The following is a 15,549-nucleotide window of genomic DNA, read 5'->3' as shown; positions in this document are numbered from 1 at the left end:
GAAAAGCTGTTTCCAGAGATGAAACAGCTCCTTTCACACCCTCTGTTTGCGAACTGCCTGCCTCCTAATCACATACTGAAGAATTAAGGAACTGTGTACGGATCCTAAGATCTTCCATAATGGAGTTTCTCATTCCTAGTGTTTCATTAATATGAACAATGCATCTACATATTTCTTGTCAATATAACTTCACTGACAAAGATTTAATTCTGCAACATCATTTGCTTGTAGGACGTATTAACGTAAGACAATGGTAAAAGTCCTGACAATGTCAAGAGAAGATAGGTCTAGTCCATTGTGGGGTTCATCTTTCTTTTTCTTCTTCATTCTTGTTTTGTTCTGAAGGGTTGCATTGGGAGTGTCTGGACTCCTCTGGAGCCATCCACCTTGGTTTTTTGTTTGTTTTGGGATTTTTAAGAAAGGGTTTCTCTGTGTTGCCCTTCCTGGCTGTCCTGGAACTCACTCTGTAGACCAGGCTGGCCTTGAATTCCAGAGATCCACCTGCCTACGCTTTCTAAATGCTGGGATTAAAGGCCTGTGCCACCACCTACTAGCTCACCTTGTTTGTTTGTTTGTTTTGTTTTTTTTTTGTTTGTTTTTCGAGACAGGGTTTCTCTGTGGTTTTGGAGCCTGTCCTGGAACTAGCTCTTGTAGACCAAGCTGGTCTCGAACTCACAGAGATCCGCCTGCCTCTGCCTCCCGAGTGCTGGGATTAAAGGCGTGCGCCACCACTGCCCGGCTAGCTCACCTTGTTTTTATGAAATAAGCTTTCTCGCTAACCTGGAGCACATCACGTGGACTAGACTGGCTGGACAGGAAGCCCCAGGGATACACCTCTATCTCCCTCCCCCCTCCAGCAGTGGGATTTAAAGATTTAAAGCAAGCACCAACAGGCAGGCTTTTGGTGGGGAGTGGGTGGGAAATGTGGGTTAGAGGAATCAAATGCAGGTCTACGGCCTTACACACTAAGCTCTTTACCAAAAGAATTAGTACCCTGGCTTTTTTTTTTTTTAAAAGTCAAGGTAGCCTTGATTTTAATCTTTCATTAAGTTTGGACTTTTCCGTCACAAATAAACTGCCTGAATTAAACTTCAGTCTTTTCTTTACTCAGAATATGCAAGCATAAGTTCCAGCAAACCTGACAGCTGAAGCATCTTTCAAAAGGAGAGAGCAGCTTTAAAAGAGATGTAAACCAAGTATAGTAGTGCACAGCTTTAATCCCAACATGCTTGATCTCTGGAGGCTGGGAGATCTCTGTAAGATTCAGACCAGTTGGAGTTCCAGTGAGTTCCAGGATAGACAGAGGTGCATAGGGAAACCCTGCCAAGAACAAACAAACAAACAACAAAACCACCCAAACCAACTTCTAACAAACGCTAATAGACTGATACTACAACCAGGTTCATGACCCCCTTTGGTACATAGGAGATTTTAGAACTTCATGAAAAATCTGATGACTATATTCCCATTAGAAGAAATAGATGCAACAGAACAAAACTGGGTTCAGTCACTAAATTTTGTTGAGCCTCAGAGATCAAGGAATTCAGAGAAAGACATCCATCCTGTATACCAGGGGGTCACCTACAATTGGCATTTTGTGTGAGAGGCCATAGAACCCATTTAAGGGAAATACATTCACACCAAGCGTAAAAACTACAAGCAAGGGTGATTAGGTCCTTAAAGCTCTACTCTACCGCTTCCTACGAGGGTTGCCACCTAGTGATTTTAATTTTTCAAGCCCAGGCAGACTGCCAAGCCAACACTAAAACCGGACTAACAACTGATTTTTCCTATTGCGACATCACCACCCAGTCCTATGCTTTCCCTCTGCCCTCAAACGGCAGTCCTCGCTGGAAAGCTGGGAACCAGCTCAAGCACTGTGCTCTATGATCCCTTCCACTGGGAAATGCTCCGAGGCCTGCCACCAGGGCCACTCTTCTTGGCAATACTAACAGATCATGGCCAGCCGAAAAAGCCAAAGCAGGAAAAAAGAAGGAAAGGTAAGAGCTAAAACCTGCAGCAACTATCAGCCAGTTCTGCATTTAAAAAGCCTGCTGCCAAAGTTCTACTTCTTGGGCCCTGAACAAAAACTCTGCCAAAATAAACGGCTCCAGGTGAGAAATCACATTGCATGGGCATATGTAAACTCAGTATCCCAAACTTGTCTCGAGGCCATGACCTTTCTCACCACCGAGTGCCCAGGTAAGCAGAAGGATTCATAGAAAAAAGGATTCGTATGGAACCCAGCTTCCTAACCTGACTTCCACTGACAGCATACCTTTAGCTGTCTCAAGTAGCTTTCCACCAAAGAGCTTAAGGTAGAAGACAGTTCTGTATTTCTGTCCCCTTACCTGGCAGAGCCAATCATCACACACATTCCTACCGAGTGCATTCTTGGGTTAGATGATCTTTTGACAGCACCCTAAACTTTCACTGTAAACCCCACAGCAAAAAAGAAAATCCCTTTATAGTCAGGAGGCAGAGGCAGGCAGATCTCTGAATTTGAGGCCATCCTGGTCTTTTAAAAAGCAAATTCCAAGCCGGGCGGTGGTGGCGCATGCCTTTAATCCCAGCACTCAGGAGGCAGAGGCAGGCGGATCTCTGTGAGTTCGAGACCAGCCTGGTCTATAAGAGCTAGTTCCAAGACAGGCTCCAAAAGCTACAGAGAAACTCTGTCTCGAAAATCCAAAAAAAAAAAGCACATTCCAGGACAGCATGGCTAAACCAAAATAAAGTAATAATAATGTTCAAAATACACACTCTTTGCCTTAAAAAGCCTAGGGTTGGTCAAGGTTTCTTTTCAAACAGTGTGGAACTACTTTTCAGGGCTGAGAACTCCTTCCTCCAGAGGTGTTTTCCATAACAAGGCCTGAACTGAAGGGATCTGGGTTAAACTCCCTGCAGGTTTCCTATGCCCATCACTTTGAATTGCTGTTCTGGCTGCACCCAGGTTTCCAGAGGGGATCCACTTCGCTGCCCATTACAGAGAGCCCCTAGAAACCAGGCTTTCCCAAATGCTCTGCCCACCCCCTTCCCTCTTCAGCAGCATCCTTAGTGTGACAAGCAGGGAAGGTGGGCTACAGCAACAAGTAAAGTTCCTCAGGGTTGGGTACAAACTCCACCGGGGGACAGGGGGAGGGGGCTGGACTCACCTTCCCGACAGAGCCCCATGACTTCGCGGTGTTTCCCAAACTCCTTGAAACTTTCATCCAATTCGGTCCCTAGGAGATATACACACACAGGAGGAGGGGAGAGGCAGGTCAGTGGCCAGGAGTGTGACGCACGCTCACGCACGCACAGGGTAGGTGTGGGCACCTCCGCGTTCCACACCCAGCGAAAGATAGCATCTCTGACCCCCGAGGGGGCGGGTCACAGGACAAGGCGCGGGGGGAGGGGAGCGGGGCCTGAGGTGGGGGGGGAAGGCGGGGGGCGTGGGGAGCGGGGAGGCGTGGACACTCACCATCCTTCCCAGGAAGTTTGGAGGCTTCCACCCACAGATTCCACGGCTGTCCCAGCATCGCTTCGGGACTGGGCAGGGGCCTGCGCTCCCCCAGCGTCGCCATGGCGGCGGCCGAGGTGCTGGCGGCCCCAGGGCCGCCGTCCTCCGGCCGTGGGCGCCGCGGCGGCGGGTGCTGCCGCTGGGGCTGCAGAGGCTGTGGCTGCTGCTGCTGCCGGGCGGCCGCTGCTCCGCCCGCCGCGCGGCGCGGCTCCCCCCTGACGTCATCCGCGGCCCGCTCCGACATTCTTTCCGCTCCTACAATGTAACAAAAAAGGGGGAAAAGAGTGGCGCGGGGGCCGCTTTTAAGGAGGCGCCGCGGAGTTCCGGCGGCGTGCGCGGCCCGCAGGCCGGTGCCGCTGACAGCCCCCGGGCCCCGCCGCCGCCCCCGTCCGGGCGCAAAGTCCGCGGCGCAGCTGGCTTTCGCTTTCGCCTCCCTCCCGCGGCCCTCGCCGGGCGCCGGCTGCGGCCGCCACTGCGGCGCTGGCTGCCCGGCCCGGGCCGCCTCGGGAGGTTGGGGCCCGGAGCCACCCCGCCGCGGCCTCGGGCCCGCCCGCCCGCGCCCCGGCTCGCCGCTGCCCACCCTGCGGCCGCTCGCATCCCGGCCCGGCCGGCAGCCCCGCTCCTTCCTTCCGTCCGCGCGTCCGTCCGAGCGGCGGCGCCCGGCCGGCTCCCTTAAGCGGAGGCGCCTCCTGTCGCCTCCTCCCCCTCGCCGGTCCCTCCCTCTCGGCTCGCTCCGGCGAAGTTTGCACGTCAAGCCCCCGGAGTGGAGCCAGGGCGAAGTCGGAAACGCAGCCACCTATGGAAGAGCCGGCCGGTCGGCCCCGGCGCAGCGACTCGTGCGTCGCCCAGGCCCTCCCTCCGGAGCCTCGGGCACCGACACTGCGCCCTGAGCTCGCGGGCGGCTGCACGGTAGCTGCTGGAGCATGAATGGGAAGCCGCCACTGTGCGGACGCCGGCACCTCAGGAGCCACTGGCAGGTGTGAAAATGCCGCCCAGGTGTCTGCTAGAGCCCCTACTGCATGAGAAGCCGCCCGCTTGTACCTCCGTGCACACAACGGAGGGTCACACTGTGTGTCCTGGGAACTTGAAATTCTTCTCCAGCAAGAAGGGGCCCACGAAATCAGTGTATCACTTTGTTGTTAGTCTCTATTTATGGTTGTGTCTTCTAGGATCAGATGAGAACCCATGGCTTATGGAATATACGAAAGACAAGTGTGTTTGGTCAGATTTTAATCATCAACTTAGGAACTAGCACATAAATTTAACATCTTCCTCTCAGTATACACATACACAGCTTTTGCTTACGCGATGGGCTGATGATCAAACAACTAAAGCATTCATAGCCACGGACCACATGGAGTCTATAGTAAATGTTGCTGTTATTGCTGTTATCACAAACGGTGCGACAATTGGAGACAAAACTGTGAATGTGATCATCACGTTTCACTTCTCAGTAAAGGACCACACTTCTAACCTGTTCAAAGTCTCTTGCTTACAGGTGTTTTCAAAGCCTTGGTGAGGAGGAGGTGAGCTTTCTGTACTTGGTGTTACTATTACTTGTTTTTTCTTTAATCACAAATTTAAGAGAGGTCACCAACTTCTCTGTTGAAGAAATATGTACCTTACAAACATTTTTTAAAATGTATAAATGAAAGCAAGAGTGACTACGGACCAAGGCATGGTGGCACATGCCTTAAATCCCAGCACTCGGGGATCTCTGAGTTTGAGGCAGCCTGGTCTACAGAGGGAATTCCAGAACAGCCAGAACTACACAGAGAAACCCTGTCTGGAAAAACAAAACAAACAAAAAGAAAACGCAACAATTTAAAAAAGTGAGTAGGGAAATGTTTTCACAATATATTAAAGTCAAGACTCAGTGAAAAGATTTTGATTCGAGTGCAGATTTAAAAGCTTGAACTGGGTATGGTAGCATGTGCCCAGAGTCCCAGTCACTTAGATGCTGAGGCAAGAGGAGCAGCTGTGTAATAGTTCTGGACCAGACTGAGAAGCACAGGAAGAATTGTCTTAAATAAAGCATAACCACACTTTCTGGTTAGGCACGTTTAGAAATTGATATGGAGTGTTTTTCCCTGAATTGCACACAAATTAATCAAAAAGGGAGCTGATGATGTTCCTCACACCCTCACAGGCTCTCCACCTACAGACCCAACAAAGTGCATGAAAATATACTTTGATACTTTAAAATTGAATCCATACTGAAAATGTATAGATTTTAAAAATTTCCCTAAATACAATTTTACGACTGTTTACACAGACTTTACATTTTAATGAGTATTACAAGTGATCCAGAGGTGAGCTGATGTACACAGTTTATGTGCCTTTTTGTAGAAGGAACATAAGTACTTGTCAATTTCGGTCTGGGGGGGGGGGCTGGAATCTCATGCCAAGGGATAGTTGTAACCAAAACTGATTAAGATAACTGGAAGATTTTTAAATTAAAAAAAAAATTCGGGAATAAAGAGATGGCTCAGCAATTAAGAGCAATGGCTGCTCTTCCAGAGGACCCAGGTGCAAATCTCAGCATACACAAGGCAACTCACAACTGTCTGTAACTCCAGTTCCAGGGTATCTGACACCTTCCCACCAATGCACATAAATTAAAAATAAAAATTATTCCTATAAGTTTTAACTTCCTATATAAAAGTATCCATGAGTGAAATGCTAGGTTAAAAACATGTATTACTATTACTAGTTCACCATAGGCTGTCTCCAATGCAGTCACAAAAATATTTCATTTATCTTGAATCACTGAAACATTTGCATGAATGTTTCCCGAGATACAATACATCCAATTTACTTATTACTTTTAATTTTGTAATTCTATGAGATAAAATTTGAATTCCTTGGGACTGCTCACTTAAAGCAAAGCTTAGGAGCACAACCATTTAAATACCAACACCATAGCTATTTGATATTAAGAAAAAAAACTTAGATACTGTAAGGAGCTTGCATCTTGAGTACAAATGTTCTGATGGCTGAAAGTAGAGGGTAAGAATGAAAATGAAAGGAAAATGGCAAGCATCAAGTTTGGGCTCACTTCTTAAGGCATCCCTTGATTCTGCTTTCACAGTGATGTAACTGACAACCAATGAGGATCAATATGGCAATTCACAGTACTTCAACTTCTAATTTCTGCTTGAGACTTCTTTTGTTTTCAAACTTCTTAACTTCTCAGCTGGTATACCAAAGCAGAACAGAGCTTAAAATTCTGTTGTTAGCTCTCGGCATCACGACATTTACTATGAACTACCAGCTACTGAACTCCTACAAGGAACGAGGGATACCCAGAGGCTCTAGTGCATTGCGTACACAGCTGTATACAGACAAAGTTGTGTTATTTATGACCGAGAAGGAGCCTGAGTGTGGTAGCGCACACATTTAATCCCAGCGCAGGAGAGGCAGAAGCAGGCAGATCTCCATGAGTTTGAGGCTAGCCTGGTCTACACAATGAGTTCCAGAGCAGCTATCTCTACATAATAGAGACACCTTCTCAAAAAATGAAACAACAAAACAAAACAAAAATCCCAAACTAACAAGAGAAGGGAGGAGGGTCTTCTCAGTGGTGGACTAATATTAGCTCCTCCTTTTACGAATGTGCAGCCTTAAGCAAGCCACCTAGTTTCCCAGGATGTCAGTTTTCTAGTCTGTAACATGGAGATAAGGCCAGGCTGCTGAGGACTGCGAGCAATGATCCTTTGAAAGCACTGGAATCAGGCGCAAATACTGGAAGTGACTTGCATCACACTGAGCAGTCAGTGGAGTCCTTATCAAATGACATTTACTACCAAATAAAAGAGAACATAGAGACATGCAGCTCCTGGCATTTCTGGGCCAGGTCCTCTTCATCTTTACCACCTATCACAAGCCCTAGTGCTTTCGAGAAAGACAGAATCTGGTCTTACCACAGCTGTTTTAGGTCCCGTAATTAGCAGTTTGAAAGAGTCACCAATGAAAGCAAAACGAAAATTGGAAAGTTCAGAGAGTAAGAAAGTGTGTCTGCTATTCAAATGTTAACAAGCTTTTTCAAGTATCCCTTATACAAAGAGCATTGTTTGTGAACAATAATACAACAGAAATCCAAATCCTTACTTCTTCCTGTCAGGAAAGAAATGATGACCTTGTTTCTAAATATTCCTCCCTCCATACCCACTCCCAAGCTATGAAGAAAATGGCCCATACAACTCATATACATTTAATATATTATGATATACTAGTGTGTCTTATACAAAATCAATACTTCAAGTACTTCAGTACCTGTCTATACACTAAATAATACATAAGTTTTGAATAAGGAGATTGCAATTTACCAAGCAATGCTGAGCGCTTAGTACACATCAGGCACTCTACTAGGTATCACAGTTAAAAAAAAAATCATAGAATGCACGAAAATAATGAACAATTCAGCATTTATCAAAATGCTTATATTAAAAGCTGGCCATACCAATCAGAATGTAGGCAGCTTAAAAATAAAACTTTTGGGAGACTAGAGAGATGGCTCAGCAGTTAAAAGCACTGATTCTCTTCCAGGGGACCTGGACTGAATTCCCAGCATCCGCATGGAAGGTCCAGTTCAGATGATCTATGCTCTCTTCTGGGCACCAGCCACAAATATGTATATATAGAAAATCTATTAAATTTTTTTTCTTCTTAAGAAAAAAAATGTTGCCCAATTCTGATCATATCATCCCTTCAGAGACACATTTAAAAGAAAAATGCCAGGCGGTGGTGGAGCATACCTTTAATCCCAGCATTTGGGAGGCAGAGGCAGGTGGACCTCTGTGAGTTCGAGACCACCCTGGCAAATCTGGTCTACAGAGCAAGTTCCAGGACAGCCTCCAAAGCTACTGGGAAACCCTGTCTCAAAAAAACAAAAACAAAAACAAAAAAACTAAAACAAGCCATGCAGGCTCTCCAAATGAGGGGCATTCCCAGGAGGTGCCGGGCCAACAAGGCAGAAGATCCTTTTCCAAGAATATTCACCCCCAACATGATTCAACCAAAGGTGTCCTAATGCACACTAGGACAGAAGCAGAAGTTCGTCTTCCCACCTTTTGCACACAGTGCAATGTAAAAACATTCTAAAATTCAAGAGGCTACACAAGGATTTTTATTTTGGGAAAAACCAAGTAGTCCCAATACAATGTTTTAATAAACCTGGAAACCAGTGAGTTAAGTATATTTATGTTTGTGAATTACAGGGCTGGTAACAGAGATTCCCTATTATTTACTTCAAAGGATTCAAGTTATTTGAGTAACAAGAAAATCAGATTTGCTGAACTAGGAATGCATTGACTCTTTTTTTTTTTTTTAAATTCCACTAAGTCTGCAGAGGCTTTTCTTCTTCCTCTAGCAAGACCTCTCTTTCTCTCTTTCTCCAGAGTGCTGGCCTGCCCTGCATGTGGGTCTCACGGCCTCTCCCTGACTGTGCTCTCTATAGGGACACATCTTGCAGCTTATCGTGAGTATATCGGTAGAGAAAGAATTGGCCAATACGTTGAACTCTCCAGCTCAGTAGCCAGGATTGTCAACAAAAATACAAAAAAAATGACAACAGTAGAGACCTAAAGATAATTATCTTTCTGGAGACTTAACCTGTCTCATGCTCATTCTACAAAATGCATTGCTTACTCCAATTCAGGCCTTTATATAGTTACTTTTTGTGTGTGTCTGTGTGTGCAGTGGTATATTATACCAGAAACAATCATCAGAGCAAACTGCTTAAAATGAGAGAAAAATTTAAATCCACAAGTTTATAAATTATAACATAAAGATAATTAATAAAATATAATCAGTAACACCCAACTATTTCTAGATGGTTAATAGCTAACTGAAGTATAACGATAAACCTGCTTTGAAATCTTTAGTCTTTAGGTTGGATTTTTTTTTTTTACGAGACAGGGTTTCTCTGTAGCTTTGGAGCCTGTCGTGGAACTAGCTCTTGTAGACCAGGCTGGCCTCAAACTCACAGAGATCCGCCTGCCTCTGCCTCCCCAGTACTGGGACTAAAAGTGTGCGCCTCCATCACCCAGCAAGTCTCACCATCTTGAAGGCCCAGCAGTGGCGAACTCTACTACCTCAGGCATGCAAGGCTCTGGGGAAGTCATGTGACCCCTCTGTGTCGCTTCATTTATAATGCCAGTGCAGCAAAAGCAGGCACTTTGGAAGGGCATTAGAAACCAGTGATGCCAAAGCAAATCATACCCGCAGTCACCCTTGCCAGCCCACATCTGGCCCACGGGAAAGCCCCAATTTTATTCTGTCCACATTGTGTTTTGAGGTGTTGCTGAAGTGCTTTACTGACTATCAGTCCACGCTCTTGCACTTGGAGGGGCTGCTCCACAGACTATAGAAATAAATAAAAACTATCATTCAGGGTCTCTACAGACTGCCCTGCTTATATTCAGCTCCTTCCTGCAAGAATGCTATATCCCACTCCAAGACCACACCTCAGTAGCTTCCAATGTATTCCCACCTCCAGCTTTCTGGTCCTGTCTTTGTTCATTCAAGTCAAGCCACGTGAAATATACACACCCCCATGCCCCAGCTAAAACTCTACCAGCCAATCAAGTCTTTCCTGAAGTTTCATTTCTTAGGAAAATCTGTCCTGATCTTTCCCACTGCACACATGGGAAATCATCCCCACCCCTAATCACAGACGTTCATAGCCAGGGTCAATAGCACATGCTCTGAAATCAAGCAGCAATGAGATCAATATTGCAATGTCCCAAGGATGGAAAGTGCGCTCCCACGCAAGGGAGGCATTTGGACCCTGGAACTTCCCTCCTCAAACTGTAATATGGAAACTGGTCTCCAAGCCCAGCCGAGCTGAACTTTTAAACAGTCCAGCACAACATGGACAGAATATCTCAAATGTTTCTTCCCTCTTTCATCGGCAAAGTTCAGGTATTGAGCCAGCAGAAAACAAGGCAATCTCACTTTCCAATTGTCCTTTGCACCTTGATCCAGCAACTTATCTGGGTTTGTATTGCTTCTGAAAAAACAAGTTGTTAAACAAAACATCCATTCCCTTTTCTCCCTCAAAGTAGTAAATCTCTCCTTAAGGAGAAATAAAAGGACTAAAGTTTTGCAACTTTAGGTTATTTTTCAGTAGTGTGTACTTGAAGAACTATGCATAACTGTGGGTCCCTGGTTTTCCCTTCTGGTAAGTGCACATGCTCATGAGCACACACACACGCGCACGCTCTCTCTCTCTCTCTCTCTCTCTCTCTCTCTCTCTCTCTCTCTCTCACACACACACACACACACACACACACACACACAATTCCCATACAAAAGGTGAGGCCATAGGCTAGATATGGTACTGCACACCTTTAACCCCAGCACTCAGGCAGAGGCAGGCGGATTTCTGTGAATTCCAAGACAGACAGAGACCCTGGAGAGGAAAGAGGAAAGAAGAGAAAGAGAAAGAGAAGAAGGGGTGTGGGGAGAAAAGAGAAGGGAAGGGAAGGGAGATAGAGAATAAAACATATGAGAACACAAGTAATCCAAATGCCTTTCAGATGTGCTAATTTCCCCAATCTTTCTTGCCAGAAATACATAATTTTTAGACTCCTATGGCCATTCAATTTTAAGGGTTATCATCAATAGCTGAGAGCAAAGATTCAGATCCTCCTATCTTATAATTCAGATTCTCTTTTGATGAAAAAAGGAGCCTGGAGACTTTGCTTCTCTCAGTGTGCACCCCTGCACACCCTAATTGCACTACCTGATGGACGTTAGGAGTAGAAAATGGGAACTGAAAACCAGAGGAAAAATCCGCTTTCAGTGCTTTCCAAAACTTCTTGCCTCTCTCCGGAAAACAAGCCTTCCTCACACACATAAACGTTTTCCAGGCGGCTTCTGCGACACTGGCAGCAGAGCAGCAGGCACGAGCGTGCTAGGATCTGACCTGGCCAAACAGGTACGCTGGGTCTCATTAATACGTTCTTGTGATTCCAGCACATTCTGAAGGAAGTGAAAGATAAAGCACACACAGTGCGGATCTTACCCTGGGGTTTTAGTGCTGTTTGTTTTATTGCATGTTTTATCTTTTTGGTTTAGAGACAGGGTTTCTCTGTGTAGCCCTGGCAGTCCTGGAACTCACTTGGTAGACCAGGCTGGCGTCGAGCTCATAGATCTCCTGCCTCTGCCTCTCAAGTGCTGGGATTAAAGGTGTGTGCCACCATCGCTCAGCAGTGTTTTCTATTTTGTTTTTCTTTTTATCAATAGTTTGCTGAGCAACTTTTATCTAAAATAGGTAACAATTATAAAAATAGCAAAGGTGCATTTTACACATATGCATAAATACACACACAGGCAAAAGTTTTAAAAAATTAAAAAGAAGATATAGAGTCTGTACCCATGAGGATAGCTATACTTATATATAAAAAAATGATAGCCACTCACAAAAGAAATCCATGTATGGTTAGGAATACAAAAATCCTTTTTTTCCCCTTTTTCTTTCTTTCTTTCTTTCTTTCTTTCTTTCTTTCTTTCTTTTTTTGTTTTTTGTTTTTTTCGAGACAGGGTTTCTCTGTAGCTTTGGTACCTGTCCCGGAACTAGCTCTTGTAGACCAGGCTGGCCTCGAAATCACAGAGATCCGCCTACTTCTGCCTTCCAAGTACTGGAATTAAAGGCATGTGCCACCACTGCCCGGCTCCAAGACAAAAATCTTACAGCCCCTTTGGGAAATAATATAAAAATTACTCAAGGCTGGGTGGTGGTGAGGCGGGCCTTTAATCCCAGCACTCAGGAGGCAGAGGCAGGTGGATCTCTGAGAGTTCGAGATCAGCCCGGTCTACAGAGAGAGTTCCAGGACAGGATCCAAAGCTAAACAGAGAAATCCTGTCTCTGCTTCCAGGTATATAACAAAAGAATTAAAAGCATAGACTCAAACAGGCATTTAAAACTCAAAGTTTACTACAAGTACTATTAGTAACAGCCAAAATATGGGAATAATCAAGCTACCTAGAACGGTTAATAAACAGATAAACAAATTGTAATCTCTCCATTCAGTTCATAACACATACTGAACCTCCAAATGCTAGCACTGGTGAGAGGGCTCATGGGAGAAGCACCTGCTGCAAAGCCCGACAACCCAAGTTAGTTCCCCAGAGCCTCACGTGGAGAAAGCGGTACCAACTCTTTCAGGTGTCCTGTCATCTCCACGTGTCATTGCAGGTACTCACGTACAACACACACACATACATATTTTTCTAAGTTTAAATTAGAAAGAAAAATAAAACATTGAACAGGTGAAAAATCCCAGACACTAAAAGTCACTATTTGCTTTGGATATGAGCTGTCAGAGGCTTAGGTGATAACTCCGCAGAGCTCACAGAGTCCACTGATCAGGTCACAGCTCAATAGGAAGGATGGGAACGCTAGTTGGTGGGAGTGGGACGTGAGGTGGGCAGTGTCTGGGAGCATTTCCCGTCTCTGCCGCATATCCTGGGTCCTATGTTGTGAGTGACTCTGCTCTGCAAGGCCCTCCAGCCACCATGTTCCGTATCAGCACAGGCCCTAAACAACAGACCCATGCAGCCACGAAACCAAAACCTCCTCCACATCATGAGCCGAAATCAATCCTTCCTCCATTTAAATTCTTTTCTGAATATTTGTCACAGCAACAGAATGCTACCACAACCATCATTATTATAAGATCCATTTATTTATATGTGAATATTTCTGAACAAACAAATCCATAGAGACAGTGGGCAAGCTAGTGGCTTTCGGGGGCCGGAGGAGGGGAAAATGAGGCACAGTTCAATACGAACGGGGTCTCCTCAGAGAGGCTGGAAGTGCTATGCAACTAGAGACAGCTGGGGACTGCACAAGTGTGCGATTATAAGAAAAGCAAAACAAAATATTGATCTGTGCAGTTTAAATAGTATTTTAAATAGTCAATAGTATTTGAACTGCATCCCACTATGCTATGTTTTTAAGACAACATTTAAATTTGGAAAATTTCACAAAAATTTATGATTGACTTCTGTCGAAAAGTTCTATAGAATGGTCACAATAGCTAAAGGACAGAGGGAGAGTATGCTCCTGGAGCTCATCTCTGCCACTGCCTGACTCTGGTTCTCAACCTTCCTAATGCTGTGACCCTTCATGTTGTGGGGACCCCAACCATAACATTATTTTTGTTGCTATGTCATAATTGCAATTTTGCTATTGTTATGAATAATAAAGTAATATTTGTGTTTTCCCATGACCTTAGGCAATCCCTGTGAAAGGGTCATTTGACCCCCCAAAGGAATCTTGACCCATAGGTTGACACCCACTGGTGCACAGCAGCTGATTGCTGTCTACAGCCAATGAAAAATACAAAGGTCCGGAAAGGAAGGCTTAGAGGTTAAGAGCCTCTGCTCTTCCATAGGAGGAGCTACATGGTGCTTTACAGCCCTCACATCTTATGCCCTCTCCTGGCCCTCCTAGGTACTACCTGCATGCGGTACACAGACATACATGCAGGTAAAACATCCATACATAAAACAGTAAAACAATTTAAAGAAAAAAAAAACAGGCTTAGAAAACTGCTGACACATAGTGCTTAGTAAATGTTAGCAATTTTTTTCTGTTTCATTATTTTTATGATTCCTCATACTCTTGTTTTTTGTCATTCAAGCAGGATCTCGAGGCCCAGGTTGCCTCCAGCTCATATATTGTCAAAGACGATCTAGCTGCTTCTCCGTCACACATGCTGGAGTGCAGGCATGGACCATCATCGCCCAGCTCCTTGACCTCTTTTTGACAGAGGCCTTGGGAATTTACTTTTCATTTACTTTCCAACTTTTTTTTTTTTGCTGTTGTTTTTACAAATAAAAGTACAGCATGTGATACTGAAGTCCATCAGGAAGAAGAGGGAAGACAGCCAAGACAAATATTTGCTGTTGTTGTTGTTGTTTCTTTTTCGAGACAGGGTTTCTCTGTGTAACAGCTCTGGCTGTCCTGAAACTCACTTTGTAGACCAGGCTGGTCTTGAACTCACAGAGATCCACCTGCCTCTGCCTTCCTCTGAGTGCTGGGATTAAAGGCATGCGCCACCACTGCCTGGCTCCAAGACAAAAATTTTAAAGCAATGTGCAAAATATCATATGTGCACACCAGTAAGAAGTTACTGAAGTTACTGTTAACGGGGGTGGGAGTGGGTGGGGGGACAGCGGTGATGTCCGCAGGCGTGTGGATGGTGGGGAAGCCAAGCCTTAGCTCTGTTCTTGGGAAAGCTTTATATATAGACAATAGTCCAGGCAACTCTAGACTTACAGAAACCAGAGGGTAAAGAACTTTAACACCTTACACTTAATATACTATGTGTATTTTAAACAATATAATTGTATAATCAGACCCTTCCAAGGGTTACTTTATACAAAGAGAAAGGAAACGTGAGGCTGTGGGGGATGGTCACAGAGCTCCACCTGTGAAAAGCAACAGCATGGTTTCATAGACTCACAGACCCTCTTCTGCCCTGAAACACAGTTTTTAATTTGTACTGTTGCTAAAGACCACTTCAGTTCCCTTATCCGTTGTGCTGCAATGCTTCCCAGCTGCTGAACTGGCTAAACGCCCTGGCCTGGCCGTCGGGGTCCTTCACCATTCAGCTCAGCCTTTCTCACCTCCTCACCCCACTCCCTTTGACAAACTCTATTCTAGCTGAGCCAGCTATAGCCAGGATATAAACTACTCAGCCAAGAAGGATTTTGTCAATGCCATTGTCCTTATATTTCTTTACACATTTTAGTTCCTCCTCTTCCCCCTCCCCCTCCCTCCCTCCCTCTCCCTTTCCCTCTCCCTCTCCCTCTCCCTCCCCCCCCCCCTCTGTGTGTGGTGTAGGCAGGTCTGGGCGCCTTGAGGGCCAAGGTCGACGTTAGCTCCTTGACCTCTTTCTAACAGAAATCTTGGAAATTTACTTTTCATTTACTTCTTACTCTGCCACTGTCCAGTCTGTTTTCATTTTGAGACAGAGTTTCTCACTGATCCTGGACTCACCATCTCAGCTAAGACTTCCTAGCCAGCAAGGTCTAGA

At 45.4% G+C, this 15,549-nt stretch overlaps 1 protein-coding gene across 6 annotated transcripts in view; it reads right to left on the bottom strand.

The window, feature by feature from the left end:
* The window catches only part of Atxn7 (ataxin 7), a 153,291-nt gene that overhangs the window by 94,392 nt on the left and 43,350 nt on the right, over positions 1 to 15,549 (bottom strand). For 5 of the 6 annotated variants that reach the window (XM_075988601.1, XM_075988606.1, XM_075988604.1 and 2 more), the window contains exons 3-4: positions 3,461 to 3,754; positions 3,153 to 3,221 (exon numbers count right to left, since the gene is read on the bottom strand). In XM_075988601.1, the coding sequence (XP_075844716.1) occupies positions 3,153 to 3,221; positions 3,461 to 3,743 (352 nt within the window). In that variant the 5' untranslated portion in view covers positions 3,744 to 3,754. Of the gene's footprint in view, positions 1 to 3,152; positions 3,222 to 3,460; positions 3,755 to 4,079; positions 4,184 to 15,549 lie in introns of those variants that run through there. The other variant, XM_075988603.1, reaches the window with a different exon arrangement.

The sequence above is a fragment of the Microtus pennsylvanicus genome, chromosome 10, assembly GCF_037038515.1.
Source record: "Microtus pennsylvanicus isolate mMicPen1 chromosome 10, mMicPen1.hap1, whole genome shotgun sequence".
In the NCBI taxonomy this organism is placed as follows: Eukaryota; Metazoa; Chordata; class Mammalia; order Rodentia; family Cricetidae; genus Microtus; species Microtus pennsylvanicus.
This window is presented reverse-complemented; position numbering and strand designations above follow the sequence as displayed.